Below are 14,595 nucleotides of genomic sequence, written 5' to 3' on the forward strand. Positions count from 1 at the left end.
AATTATACAATTTTTTTTTTAATTATGTGGGGCGGTCTGTCTGTCTCAGCGGTTCTACCATGAGCTGCTTTAATTACCCACTGAGTTACAGCATATCAACACACACCAACATCCTGGTGGCTACATGTCTGCCTGAGCTTGGTGTGTGTGTGTACGCCTGTGTGTGTGTGCATGTACAATACAGTAATGTTTTCCATATAGAGGATTCACACTCACTTCAATTCAATCAATGTCAATGTGACTTCTCTCAGTTTCCTTCTCCCTCCGACACAGCTGTCTCTTATTTGCCAGGATCCAGCCGAAGAGAGAGAGAGACCCAGTGGGAACTTTTAACACATAGATTCTTGACATTCTTTAACGGGTTTGAGTTACTCTCCGTCCAAACCAGCGCTCCACTACTACAATCCTCTCCTATTTCCGGACACGAGGTCAGTGTGAGAGTCTGCATTCCACAGCCTCTCACCAACACAAGCAGGTATTGTCCTCTGTGGAGGGGACTCTTCAATGGCTTCAGATCAGATCCCACTGTTGGAGCGGTGTCAGTGTTGTCATCACATTGTGTTGTTTATGACGGGTCCTGTAGTGGCAAGTCTCACTGCTTAATGGTTAAGGGACGCTAACTGAAGTCCACAGCAGCAACTCTCTGACACAGTGTGGAAATCAAAGAGAGAGAAGGTACTGTATAAGAGGTCACGTCAGAGACACTTTATACTGAACGATCGCACTCAATGACGTGTGGCCTTCACACGTTCTGTTCTATTCACACTCAGTCCCCAATTGAACAGTCCTCAGATCAGCTACGGGGGACAATTCTGGAACAGGCCCTCATGGCCCTTACGTCTCACCTGCCCACAGGTCAGCTGTGACGTGAGGTTCAGTCAGTCCCACGCCTGTAGAGTGTTGCTCAGCTGCTACCGTCAACCTGTCAGCTCCACGCATCACCTTTTAATCAGTCACCATGGTGACCAGGTTGGGGTAAGCAGGCACAGTGTGCCATCCCACATTCCTTTCTCACTCAGTCTGGAGGGATCCATGTCACAGAGCACCCCCCCCCCCCCCCACACACACACACACACACACGACCCTGTGGTGATGCCACAATCAGCCTCACACACAGACACCCATGCCCTGGGACTGGCAGGTGGAGCAGGACTATCCATAGAGCATCCATTGGCCTCCGTTACCGTGTCTACACCAGACTGATTCTGCCACGTACACAGAGATTACTATTAGCTGCAGTATGGGTACTCGTCCATCCTAATCCATGTGCTCAGGAGTTAGTCAATTAGTCACTTCTCTGGAAGGCCACCTAGCCACCACTGAGCTCGCTACACACACAATAAGAGACTAGCGTAGGGCAATCAAACACTCAGCGCACAGTAATAAACTATTTTGAAAATTCAAGGATGGAAAACAGACTCACCATCCAACAACGAGGGGTTAAACAACGGTCTGTCATTATGACCATCCAAAGTCACAGCTGCTGTCTTCTCCTAGAAGAAAAAGGGACAGTTGGTGAAGAAGGTTTGCATAAGCGTACAGTATATTTTCCATGTATGCAAAAGTGGTGATTGTCAGACTTGATTCAGACTTCATTTCAGCCAGGTTCAAGGCATTACCCCACCTGGGATTTAAACCAATGCCCCTAGTCAACAGTAAACAACTACACCCCTTCTCACTGTCTCTCCCCTCCTCTTCCTTATTCTCCTGTATATCCTCCTCTTTCTCCCCTAACAACAGGATGTCTGTTTTCTCACATCGGGTTAAAGACCTTCCAGGCAAAGAGGACCCTGAAGTAATTCCTGCTCTTTCCCTTCTCCCTTGATCAGATAGAGAGAGACCGAGAGAGACAGAGAGAGAGACCGAGAGAGACAGAGAGAGACAGAGACAGAGAGAGACCGAGAGAGACAGAGAGAGACAGAGACCGAGAGAGACAGAGACAGAGAGAGACCGAGACCGAGAGAGACAGAGAGAGACAGAGACAGAGAGAGACCGAGAGAGACAGAGAGAGACAGAGACCGAGAGAGACAGAGACAGAGAGAGACCGAGACCGAGAGAGACAGAGAGAGACAGAGACAGAGAGAGACCGAGAGACAGAGAGACAGAGAGAGACAGAGAGAGACAGAGACAGAGAGAGACCGAGAGAGACAGAGACGAGACCGAGAGAGACTGAGACAGACAGAGACAGAGAGACCGAGAGAGACCGAGAGAGACCGAGAGAGACAGAGAGAGACCGAGAGAGACAGACAGAGACAGAGAGAGAGAGAGACCGAGAGAGACCGAGAGAGACAGAGACGAGACCGAGAGAGACTGAGACAGAGACAGAGAGACCGAGAGAGACCGAGAGAGACAGAGAGAGACCGAGAGAGACAGACAGAGACAGAGAGAGACCGAGAGAGACAGAGACGAGACCGAGAGAGACTGAGACAGAGACAGAGAGACCGAGAGAGACAGAGAGAGACAGAGAGAGACCGAGAGAGACAGAGACGAGACCGAGAGAGACTGAGACAGAGACAGAGAGACCGAGAGAGACCGAGAGAGACAGAGAGAGACCGAGAGAGACAGACAGAGACAGAGAGAGAGAGAGACCGAGAGAGACAGAGACAGAGAGACAGAGAGAGAGAGATTCTCACAGTGATGTTGGGGTCTGGGTGGATTATCACTAATGATCAAAGACCAACTAGAACCTAAAGGAAAGGAGATGATTGGTAAAAAGTGGAACAAGACGAGGCCTCCTCCACTTCTTCCTCCCACCCCCTCATTTTTTCCCTTCTTCTTCCTCCTCCTCACCTCACTGGAGACCATGTGTTTCCCCCTTAGGAATATAACAGTCTTATTGATATCACACTGGTCTAGACTGAACTCTTATCAAAGAGCTAATCTTTATATATATCCAGATATGAAAGATGTCTCCCTTCCAGGAATCTCAGAGGGACTATGAATAGATACATCAGAGTTCAAAAAATGGGTAGGCCTAAAAAAAAGATTGTTCTATTGTTCTAAAGCTGAGAGTTCACTCATAGGAGATGGTGAGTCCTTTACGTCCTTGTCCCAATGAGGAAACCCAGAACTCTGTTAATACGAAGACAGCAGAATCTATCCCCTTCATCTCTCCTCTTCCCCCGACGTCCTGTCTCCTAGGCCTCCTGAGGGAGGAGAATGTCTGGTGCAGACACAAGCAGAGACCTGCATCCCTGGGTCTGTGAACTGATGTGAGCATTGTTTTCCAGGGGAAAAGGAACATGTTTTTTTTTCCTTCAGAGTGTCTGGGTGTGCATGGGGACTACAGAGTGTCAGTGAGTGGGAGGAACGCCAGCTGCAGTATTGGCAGAAGGAAAGCAAAGGGATTGGGTAATGGGTGGAAAAGCCATACCTTTGTAAAACCTTGGTACCAGATGCTCTTGAGCTCTGAAGTGTGTGTGTGTGTGTAAAAACGCATGCTCGTGGGTGCGCACGCGCGAGAGAGCTACACTACATGACCAAAAGTATGTGGACACCTGCTCGTCAAACATCTCATTCCAAAATCATGGGCATTAATATGGAGTTGGTCCCCACTTTGCTGCTATAACAGCCTCCACTCTTCTGGGAAGGCATTCCACTAGATGCTGGAACATTGCTGCGGGGACTTGCTTCCACTCAGGCACAAGCGCATTAGTGAGGTCGGGCACTGATGTTGGGCGATTAGGCCTGGCTCGCAGTCGGCGTTCCAATTCATCCCAAAGGTGTTCGATGGGGTTGAGGTCAGGGCTCTGTGCAGGCCAGTCAAGTTCTTCCACACAGATCTTGACAAACTATTTGTGTGTGGACCTGGTTTCCACTGCTCCAGAGTCCAATGGCGGCGAGCTTTACACCACTCCAGCCAACGCTTGGCATTGCACATGGTGATCTAAGGCTTGTGTGCGGGCTGCACGGCCATGGAAACCCATTTCATGAAGCTCCAGACTATTGTGCTGACGTTGCTTCCAGAAGCAGTTTGGAACTCGGTAGTGAGTGTTGCAACCGACGACAAATGATTTTTACGTGCTTCGCGCTTCAGCGCTCAGAGGTCTCGTTCTGCGAGCTTATGTGGCCTACCACTTTGTTAAAGACTTATGCTAAAATTGATTAAATAAATGTTTATCCTCATCAATCTACACTCAATACCCCATAATGACAAATCGAAAACAGGTTTTTAGACACAATACTTATGTAAGTATTCAGACCCTTTGCTATGAGACTCGAAATTGAGCTCCGGTGCATCCTGTGTCCATTGGTCATCCTTGAGATGTTTCTACAACTTGATTGGAGTCCACATGTAGTAAATTAAATTGATTGGACATGATTTGGAAAGGCACACACCTGTCTGTATAAGGTCCCACAGTTGACCGTGCATGTCAGAGCAAAAACCAAACCAAGCCGTCAAAGGAAATGTCCGTAGAGCTCCGAGAGAGGATTGTGTTGAGGCACGAATCTGGGAAGTGTACCAAAAAGTCTGCGGCATTGAAGGTCCTCAAGAACAAAGTGGCCTTCATCATTCTTAACAGGAAGAAGTTTGGAAACACCAAGACTCTTCCTAGAGCTGGCCGCCCGGTTAAACTCAAGACTCTCTGTGTTCAAATCCTCCTGACGACTTCAATAAAGTAGAAACTTCAATATGGGATGAACAAAGATATTAGACCATTATCAAAGATATCCCTCAATAACCTGACCGTTATCTAATGAATTCTTACTGAGATGGCCGGGAGACAGTTCCACCCTCTTCAACACTTTCTCAATGTCTTTCTTGCATTCCCTAAGAGGAACCTACACCCCCCCCTTCTTTGATTGGCTGAGCTAACTTCCTGTAATTATAATGGAGGAAGCTAGGGTGAGGGGGTCGCAGCTTGCTAAGCTTAGCCCTGCGGACAGACCCAGATTCAGACCCATGACCACCCTGTGTGTGTGTGTCTCTCTCTCTCTATAGAGGAATCAGTAAGTCTAGGTTTTTGTTTTTAACTCAAAAGTAAAAGGGATAGAAGTAGCCTGCAGAGACCTGGAAATGCTTCATTCAGTAGATGTAGATTTTATCCCACTTGTTAAAGACACCCCCTGCAGCCTTCCATAATCACAGGACGATTTGGGTCTTCGACATCTAGTAGGTTCTTCATTGATCACACGGGAGATGACAATCATCCAGTGTGATCATGTGATGTACTACAGTACAAGACCAAATGTTTAGTTCAACAGATACCTGACAGGTGCATGGTCGTCCCCTCTCCTCCCAACATCAATGGTTCTCATTTCAAATCCTGATTATTACCAGACCAGTGTGGCAGTGATTGTGCCGCCGGGCCTGTATCACAGTCGTTTTCACATTGCAGACAAATTCCTTTACACGGCTACCAGGGCTGGAGTCAATTGGAATAGAAGGCAGGCAGTACATTCAGGACGTGAACTTAGATAACAATTCAAAATGAGAAAAAACGACATCTATTTTCGTTTCAATGACTTCTCAATAAACTGAGGAGTATAAGCTATTTATTTCAAAATTGTTTAAATTGTTTAATTTGAAATAAAAATCAATTGACTGCCTCCAATTTGAATTGACCCCAGCCCTGAAGGCTACCATACAAGGCCTCCCAAGACCACCATGGTGGCGTGGGTAAGTTACACTGTGACACTCACCCAGGCGCCTGAAACACACATAGAGCCCAACACGGAAACCATCCCAGCCTCAGACTGTGGTAGGCCACAAAAACACAGGCCTGCCAACTGCCCTCCAGCTGCCCAGCCTCCCTCCACATCCCTGTCCTGTAGGCAAATTGTGTGTGTGTGTGTGTGTGTGTGTGTGTGTGTGTGTGTGTGTGTGTGTGTGTGTGTGTGTGTGTGTGTGTGCGTGTGCGCGTGTGTGTGTGCGCGTGTGTGTGTGTGTGTGTGTGGTGAGGTGCACGTCCTGGGTGGTAGTGGGATCACTGTGTGGTTCACCCTAGCCCACACACTCTCTCACTCTCAATCTCACTCAGGCCTCCATCAATGATCCTCTGTATTGACTTGGATCTGCGCCCCAAATAGCACCCTATATATAGTGCCCTACTTTGAGCAGATCCCTGTGGGCCTTGGTCAAAAGTAGTGCACTACATAGGGAATAAGGTACTTTTTTGGACACAACCTCAGTCTCCAAGGTGAAGACAAATCTGAAATATAAGGCTGTGCATGGATGGCTGCATAGGGTTTCTGGTCTAACATCAGGAGCTGGAGGCCAGTGATGTAATGAGATCAGATCTGGTCCAGTGGAGTTCTATGATAGACTGGAGAACAGAGCAAAGCATTGTGGCATGACTTTATGTCTTTAAATGGGGTTTCAGTCCAGTCAAATATTACCCTTGACCCCATGCCACTATACACCATTGGATGGGCCTCTCAAGTCAACAGCCCCATGGCCACAAAACATAACACAGACAGAGACACACATTCATACACACAACCGCTAATCTCATCCACCAGCCGGATCGCTCGCTCGGTCAAACTGTATGGTTTCACAGCGCCTCAGAAAGGGACTTGAATGGAGGCCATTGGCAGGAGTGGACGAAACAACCACTGATTTTAATTAGCTGATCTCTCAGTCCATCAGCATCTCGCCACTGATTTTAAATGAACATTTAGAAAATCCCATCTAATACAGCGTTAGCAAGCTCGATCCCTCTCCCGCCTCCATTTTAAGCTGCACCCCTTTCAAGTCCCACTTTAGGACGCAGTGTTACCAGGGTTTTTATCAGTGGTGTAAGGTACTTCATAAAAATACTTTAAAGTACAACTTAAGTCGCTTTTTGGGGCATCTGTAGTGTACTATTTCTATTTTTGACAAGTTTTACACCATCCATTTTCCCTGACACCCAAAAGTACTCGTTACATTTTGAATGGCTAGCAGGACATGAAAATGAACAAATTCATGCACTTATCTAGAGAACATCCTGCTCATCCCTACTGCCTTTGATCTGGAGGACTCACTAAACACAAATGCTTCGTTTGTAAATGATGCCTCAGACTTGGAGTGTGCCCCTGGCTATCCGTAAATACAAAAACAAGAAAATAGTGCAGTCTGGTTTGTTAAATAAGGAATTTGAAATTATTTATACTGTTACTTAAGTATGTTAACCCTTTGGAAATACCTGGATTTGATCGTCATCTAGGTCACAACATGACAAACAGTCTGCTTAAACTAATAACACACAAAAAATTATACATGGTCTTGTCTTTATTGAACAAGCTATGTAAACGTTCACAGTGCAGGGTGGGAAAAGAATGTGAAACCTTGAATTTAATAACTGATTGACTCTCCTTTGGCAGCAATAACCTCAACCAGTTGTTGCGGATCAGACCTGCACAACGGTCAGGAGGAATTTTGGACCATTCCTCTTTACAAAACTGTTTCAGTTCAGAAATATTCTTGGGATGTCTGGTATGAACTGCTCTCTTGAGGTCATGCCACAGCATCTCAATCAGGTTGAGGTCAGGACTCTGACTGGGCCACTCCAGAATCTTATTGTCTTCTGTTGATTTATTTTGGGTCATTGTCCTGTTGCATCACCCAACTTCTGTTGAGATTCAATTGGCGGACAGATTGCCTAACATTCTCCTGCAAAATGTCTTGATAAACATGGGAATTATTTTCCCGTCGATGATATCAAGATGTCTAGGCCCTGAAGCAGCTCCAAACCATGATGCTACCTACTAGAGGTCCACCGATTAATCGGAATGGCCGATTGATAACAATCGGTAATTGGTCTTTTTGGACACCGATTGTGGCCGATTACATTGCACTCCATGAGGAGACTGCGTGGCTGACTACCTGTTACGTGAGTGCAGCAAAAAGCCAAGGTAAGTTGCTAGCTAGCATTAAACTTATCTTCTAAAAAAAACTATCAATCTTAACATAATCACTAGTTAACCTAGTAATGTCATCAACCATGTGTAGTTATCTAGCTTGCCCTGTGTTGCATATAATCGATGCGGTGCCTATTAATTTCTCATCAAATCACAGCCTACTTCGCCAAACGGGTGATGATTTAACGCACAGTCGCGAAAAAAAGCACTGTTGTTGCACCAAATATATACAAAAGTATATATTTTTAAACCTGCTTATTCAGTTAATATTGCCTGCTAACGTGAATTTATTTTAACTAGGGAAATTGTGTCACTTCTCCTGCGTTCCGTGCAAGCAGCGTCAGGGTATATGCAGCAGTTTGGGCCGCCTGGCTCGTTGTGAACTATGTGAAGACCATTTCTTCCGAACAAAGACTGTAATTAATTTGCCAGAATTGTACATAATTATAACATAGAAGGTTGTGCAATGTAATATTTAGACTTAGGGATGCCACCCGTTAGATAAAATACGGAACGGTTCCGTATTTCACTGAACGAATAAATGTTTTGTTTTCGAAATGATAGTTTCCGGATTTGACTACATTGATCTAAGGCTCGTATTTCTGTGTGTTATGTTATAATTAAGTCTATGATTTGATAAAGCAGTCTGACTGAGCGGTGGGAGCCAGCAGCAGGCTCGTAAGCACTCATTCAAACAGCACTTTTGTGCATTTGCCAGCAGATCTTCGCTGTGCTTCAAGCATTGAGCTGTTTATGACTTCAAGCCTATCAACTCCCGAGATTAGGATGGTGTAACCGATGTGAAATGGCTAGCTAGCTAGCTAATAGCGTTTCAATCGGTGACGGCACTCGCTCTGAGACCTTGCAGTAGGTGTTCCCCTTGCTCTGCAAGGGCTGCGGCTTTTGTGGAACGATGGGTAACGATGCTTCGAGAGTGGCTGTTGTCGATGTGTCCCTGGTTCGAGCCCAGGTAAGGGCGAGGAGAGGGACGGAAGATATACTGTTACACTGGCAATACTATAGTGCCTATAAGAACATCCAATAGTCAAAAGGTATATGAAATATAAATGGTATAAAGAGAAATAGTCCTATAATAACTACAACCTAAAACTTCTTACCTGGGAATATTGAAGACTCGTGCTAAAAGGAACCACCAGTTTTCATATGTTCTGAGCAAGGAACTTAAACGTTAGCTTTTTTACATGACACATATTGCACTTTTACTTTCTTCTCCAACACTTTGTTTTTGCATTATTTAAACATGTTTCCTTATTTATGTGAGGCTAAATTGATTTTATTGATGTATTATATTATGTTAAAACAAAAGTGTTCATTCAGTAATATTGCAATTGTCATTACCGATTAATCGGTATCAGCTTTTTTTGGTCCTCCAATAAATCGGTATCGGCGTCATAATCGGTTGACCTCTACTCCGCACATCATTCTTCACAGTTAGGATGAGGTTGATGTTGGCGTGCTTTCCCCCCCCCCCCTTCATATATTGTTGTGTGTATCTTCCAATAAAATCTCAAATGTAGTTTCATTTGTCCACAGAATATTTTGCCAGTAGCGCTGTGGAACATCCAGGTGCACTTCTGCAATCTTCAGACGTGCAGCAATGGGGTTTTTGGACAGCAGTGGCTTCTTCCATGGTGTCTTCCCATGAAACCATTCTTGTTTAGCGTTTTACGTATCGTAGACTCGTCAACAGAGATGTTAGCATGTTCCAAAGATTTCTGTATGTCTTGAGCTGACACTCTAGGATTCTTCTTAACCTCATTGAGCATTCTGCACTGTGCTCTTGCAGTCATCTTTGCAGGATGGCCACTCATAGGGAGAGTAGCAACAGTGCTGATCTTTCTCCATATAGTCAATTCGTCTTACCGTGGACTGCTTTTAAAGATACTTTTGTAACCCTTTGCAGCTTTATGCAAGTCAACAATTCTTAATCTTGGGTCTTCTGCGATCTCTTTTGATCGAGGCATGGTTCACATCAGGCAATGCTTCTTGTGAATAGCAAACTCACATTTTGTGAGTGTTTTTTTATAGGGCAAGGCAGCTCAAACCAACATCTCCAATCTTGTCTCATTAATTGGACTCCAGGTTAGCTGACTCCTGACTCCAATTAGCTTCTGGAGAAGTCATTAGCTTAGGGGTTCACATACTTTTCCCAACCTACATTGTGAATGTTTAAATTATGTATTCAATATAGACAAGAAAATACAATAATTTGTGTGTTATTAGTTTAAGCACACTGTGTTTGTCTATTGTTGTGACGAAGATTAAGTTATATGACCAGTTTATGCTGAAATCCAGGTAATTCCAAAGGGTTCACATACTTTTTCTTGCCACTTCACATTAGCAATTACATTTACTTTTGATACTTAAGTATATTTAAAACCAAATACTTTTAGACTTTTACTCAAGTAGTATTTTACTGGGTGACTTTCACTTTTACTGGAGTAATTTTCCATTAAGGTACCTTTACTTTTACTCCAGTATGACGTTTGGATACTTTTTCCATCACTGGTCTATACGTAGTAGCAATTTATACTGAACAAAAATATAAACGCAACATGCAACAATTTCAATGTTTTTACTGAGTCACAGTTCATATAAGGAAATAAGTCAATTGAAATACATTCCTTAGGCCCTAATCTATGAATTTCACATGACTGGGCAGGGTAGCAGACATGGGTGGGCCATGGAGGGCATAGGCCCGCCCCTTGGGAGCCAGACCCACCCACTGGGGAGGCGGGCTTAGCTAATCAGAATGAGTTTTTCCCCACAAAAGGGCTTTATCACAGACAAAAATACTCCTCAGCCCCCCCCCCCCCCTCCCCTATCCCCCCAAAACAATCCCACAGGTGAAGAAACTGTACGTGGAGGTCCCGGGCTGGCGTGGTTATACGTGGTCTGCGGTTGTGAGGCCGTTTGGACGTACTGCCAAATTCTCTAAAACAGCGTTGGAAGCAGCTCATGGTTGACAAATTAACATTACATTTTCTGGCAACAGCTCTAGTGGACATTCCTGCAGACAGCATGCCAATTTCACGCTCCCTCAAAACTTGAGACATTTGTAGCATTGTGTGGTGTGACAAAATTGCAAAGTGACCTTTTATTGTCCCAAGCACAAGGAGCACCTGTGTATTGATCATGCTGTTTAATCAGCTAATCGATATGCCACACCTGACGGGTGGATCGATTATATTGGCAAAGGAGAAACGCTGACTTACAGGGATGTAACATATGTGCACACAATTTTAGCGAAATAAGCTTTTTGTGAGTATGGCAAGTGTCTGTGATCTTTTTATTTCAGCTTATGAAACATGGAACTAACACTTTACAACAGTGTAGCTTGGGGACAAGGTTCAAACAGACACACATGCCAACCTCCTGTCCTGAACCCAGGTCCACTCGGTCTTAGTCAGTGTGAGTAGACATCTTACTGAACTCAAACTAGTCTCTCCAAAGCTCTGTGGAGTCTGGGCATACTGATACTATCTCCCCCACAGCTCTAATGAGCACTATCAGTGCTGGCCTCTGCCAGAGGCTGCACTTCAAAATCGCACAGAGTTCATTAATTAAGAGACACTTTCAATGAGATAGCTAGCAAGGCGTGTAAGGTCATACTGGGACTGCATATTTGAATAGACAGTAAACAAGACTTCAGAGATTCACCAAAAACACCCAATACCTCTCTCAAGCCATGGTAACGTAAATGATATGTGAAAGTAAGCTATCGCAAATGTTTCGAAATAAGGCTATTAACATTAGGCTAAATGATTGATCCATTTGTAAAACACAGTTGAATACGTCTATCATAGATGTAGGCTACAGTACGTTGCCCGTTGGAGGTATATGTTCGAGGCTACGTCTCGGTTGATCAAGTGGCATTCTGATTTATGGTGGGGTGATGATTCAACCAATTACTGTTGAGCATCAACACCAGCTCCGGAAAACTCGGGAACCGGACGAATCAGGAGTCGGTTGATGATTGAGCGAATGCAGCATCCCCTGAACAATCACAGCAGAAAAGCTGCGTATCTCGACCGATTGACATGAATCCTACACTTAACACATCACCACTTTACATTCTTACAGAAACCGTAAAGGGTAGCTCGCGACCACGATTGACGAAGCTGAAACTTCGCGCCCCGCTACGATTAAGCGTTTCTAAACAAAACGTACCTTTTCCTCGCGTAGAATGTAGAATGGCAGGATTCCGATGTGATGGTCTAGTCACTAAACTTCCAAGCATTACATCTAGCTTTCTAGTTTTTCTACGTTTGTGTTGTGCCCGACTTCTGTCTTTTCCAAGTGAACGGGCTGTCTGTCTCTTCGCTGCGTCTTCGGAGTCCAGTATATGGCTCCCACCTCCGACGTCTTGGAGAAGTACAGTTAGGTCCTGCACTACTCCCAAGTGTTCCTTTTCACTTTGTCTACCAATGGAAATATTGCAGATTTGGCAACAACTTTCGAATGTTCCCCTATAAACATTTTTTTTTGTCAGTTTATTTGAAAAAAAAAGTATTGTAGTCTGCACTGTTGCGTTTCTCTAGTGAGGCGATTTTGCCAAAACATTGCAAATAAACGATCATTGGAGACAGAACCGAACCCTGTGAGATGTATTATCTTCCCTGTCTCCATGTAGACGTTGTACTTTTCCCGCCTAGGTGAGTGTGAGGGGACTCAAGCGTGTGCAGGTCTCTATGGCCTCATCTGAGACAGGACCATTTTGTGTTATAGTGGTGCATGATGTCTGTGTTGAAACACTTCATTTAGAGCACCCATCCTGACATAAGGAGAGTAGGCATTAAAGCTGTAAAAAATGATTTACTTCATCATGGAATCAATGGATGAACCGGTCATATTGAGGTATTGTTCTGGGACCACTAGAGACAGACAAGCTGATACACATAAAAACAACCCAAACACACGATTGAATCGTAGTTTTATTTTTTTTACAAATAGTAGACCAATGCACTGTATTCCCCAATAAAACAGTGTCCATCCCACAGAGCTCTAATACAAATCATTTTCAACACTGACATTTTATGGACAAAGATATTTTACTTTTAGTCTAAGTTTGGATGATTAATAATGACAAACATGATTGGGAATGGAATTAATTACACCAATAAACACCACATAGACCAGGGTTTCCCCAAACTCGGTCTTGGCCCCCCAGGTGTACATTTAGTTTTTTTGCCCTAGCGTGACACAGCTGATTCAAATAACCAACTCACCATCAAGCTTTCATTATTTGAATTCGCTGTATAGTGCTAGGACAAAAACTAAAATATGCACCTGGTGGTGGTGGGGGGGGGGGAGGGGGGTTGAAGTTTAGGTTCTAAATAAATGGGCAGTAAATCCCCAAAAATAGGTTTTAAATACATACACTGAACGATAAACATGGAAAATCCCTACTTCTCATAAAATGACAGTGAACCACTATGTGCAACCGCCCCTATAAATCCCTAAATAAAGTACATCCCACCAGCCCCAATAAATATACTACCAGGATACATACATGTGTCTACTGACCCAACCACTCGGGGGGAGGGAGAAAGAAAATAAATGGGTTTGGGTGCTCTAATCATCCTCAATAAGGTAACAGTTCAATTTTAATCTGTCAACGGATTCAAGCTCATTTTACAAGGTCCCATTCATCTACCAACATAACACTTTAATTAACTTAACTACATCAATTATATGGGATCATACAGTATGTAGTGGATTTTGGATTTATTACATTAATTAATGTTGAGGGCTACAGGAAATGTCATGAGCCAGATATGGCCCCGGCCGGTACTTGAGTATCTACCTTATACATGTCTGTTCACCTAACTACAGTATAGACAAGCTCTTGTATGTCGAGAACATTTCAACATGTCAATTTGAGATTTCACGAAAAATGATACCTCCCTTCCTTCATGCACTTTGTTTGACCAAAATAAGATATGAAGCTTATATTCCCGTCAATAAATGTCATCAGATAAATCGATCTTTTAAAACTACCAAAAATATCTACATCTGATAGAATAGATTCTTTCTCCGTTTTCCTCTGTTCTTCACTCCTGGGGGCGGGTCAGATCTTGACTGTGTGGGCGTGTTTCTTGCACAGGGCCTTGTCCTTTTTAGAGAAGAAGGCTTGGCCCTCCAAACTGGTGCTGCAGACCTAGGGAATGACAGACAGACAGTACAGTAATATCAGTGCCACAATCTTTCTATTCTCTATATTTCACATCTCTCACCATGACGCCATCACTCGCTCCATGTAGGCCTGACTTACTGCACATACGAAGCAGGTATCATGCCAGGTGAATCCCAACGCCTCCAGAAACTTGTCACCTGCCTCGATGGGGAAGTCACAACCATGGCAACTGGTACCAAAGAGTTGGTAATAATCTGGGTGGAAGAGAGTCAGTCAAATGTTACTTTCATGATTTGATTCATTTCAAGGCCGTGTTCATTCCGAAACACCTTGCTTACTGTGACCTCTCACCTCTTTCACAGTATGGCAGCCCGTCCTCCATGTGGAAGGTGTTGTTTCTGATTGGCTGCTGGCAGGATGCACACAGGAAGCAGTACACATGCCAGGTCTGCTTCAGGGCATTGATGACTTCCTGTAAAGAAAAGACAGTATTATAATTCCCTATAATGTCATAATTTCCTCATTTGATTGCAATATGTGTCCGTGGAATTGGAGAGGAAGACGATTGAGCAAGGTGGACAAGCCGAGATACTATA

General features: G+C 44.2%; 2 protein-coding genes across 3 annotated transcripts in view; both read right to left on the reverse strand.

Annotated features, from left to right (window-relative positions):
- bmpr1bb (bone morphogenetic protein receptor, type IBb) overlaps positions 1-12,185 on the reverse strand; it is a 119,159-nt gene extending 106,974 nt beyond the window's left edge. For both annotated transcript variants that reach the window (XM_064942413.1, XM_064942412.1), the window contains exons 1-2: positions 12,034-12,185; positions 1,424-1,493 (exon numbers count right to left, since the gene is read on the reverse strand). The gene's annotated coding sequence lies outside the window, so the exon portion shown is untranslated. The remainder of the gene's footprint in view (positions 1-1,423; positions 1,494-12,033) is intronic.
- Positions 12,186-12,779: 594 nt separating this feature from the next.
- The window catches only part of pdlim5b (PDZ and LIM domain 5b), a 71,669-nt gene continuing 69,853 nt past the window's right edge, over positions 12,780-14,595 (reverse strand). Inside the window, exons 11-13 of the mRNA XM_064942416.1 lie at positions 14,351-14,471; positions 14,138-14,253; positions 12,780-14,023 (exon numbers count right to left, since the gene is read on the reverse strand). Of these exons, the coding sequence (XP_064798488.1) occupies positions 13,934-14,023; positions 14,138-14,253; positions 14,351-14,471 (327 nt within the window). The 3' untranslated portion in view covers positions 12,780-13,933. The remainder of the gene's footprint in view (positions 14,024-14,137; positions 14,254-14,350; positions 14,472-14,595) is intronic.

Source organism: Oncorhynchus masou, chromosome 28 (assembly GCF_036934945.1).
Source record: "Oncorhynchus masou masou isolate Uvic2021 chromosome 28, UVic_Omas_1.1, whole genome shotgun sequence".
In the NCBI taxonomy this organism is placed as follows: Eukaryota; Metazoa; Chordata; class Actinopteri; order Salmoniformes; family Salmonidae; genus Oncorhynchus; species Oncorhynchus masou.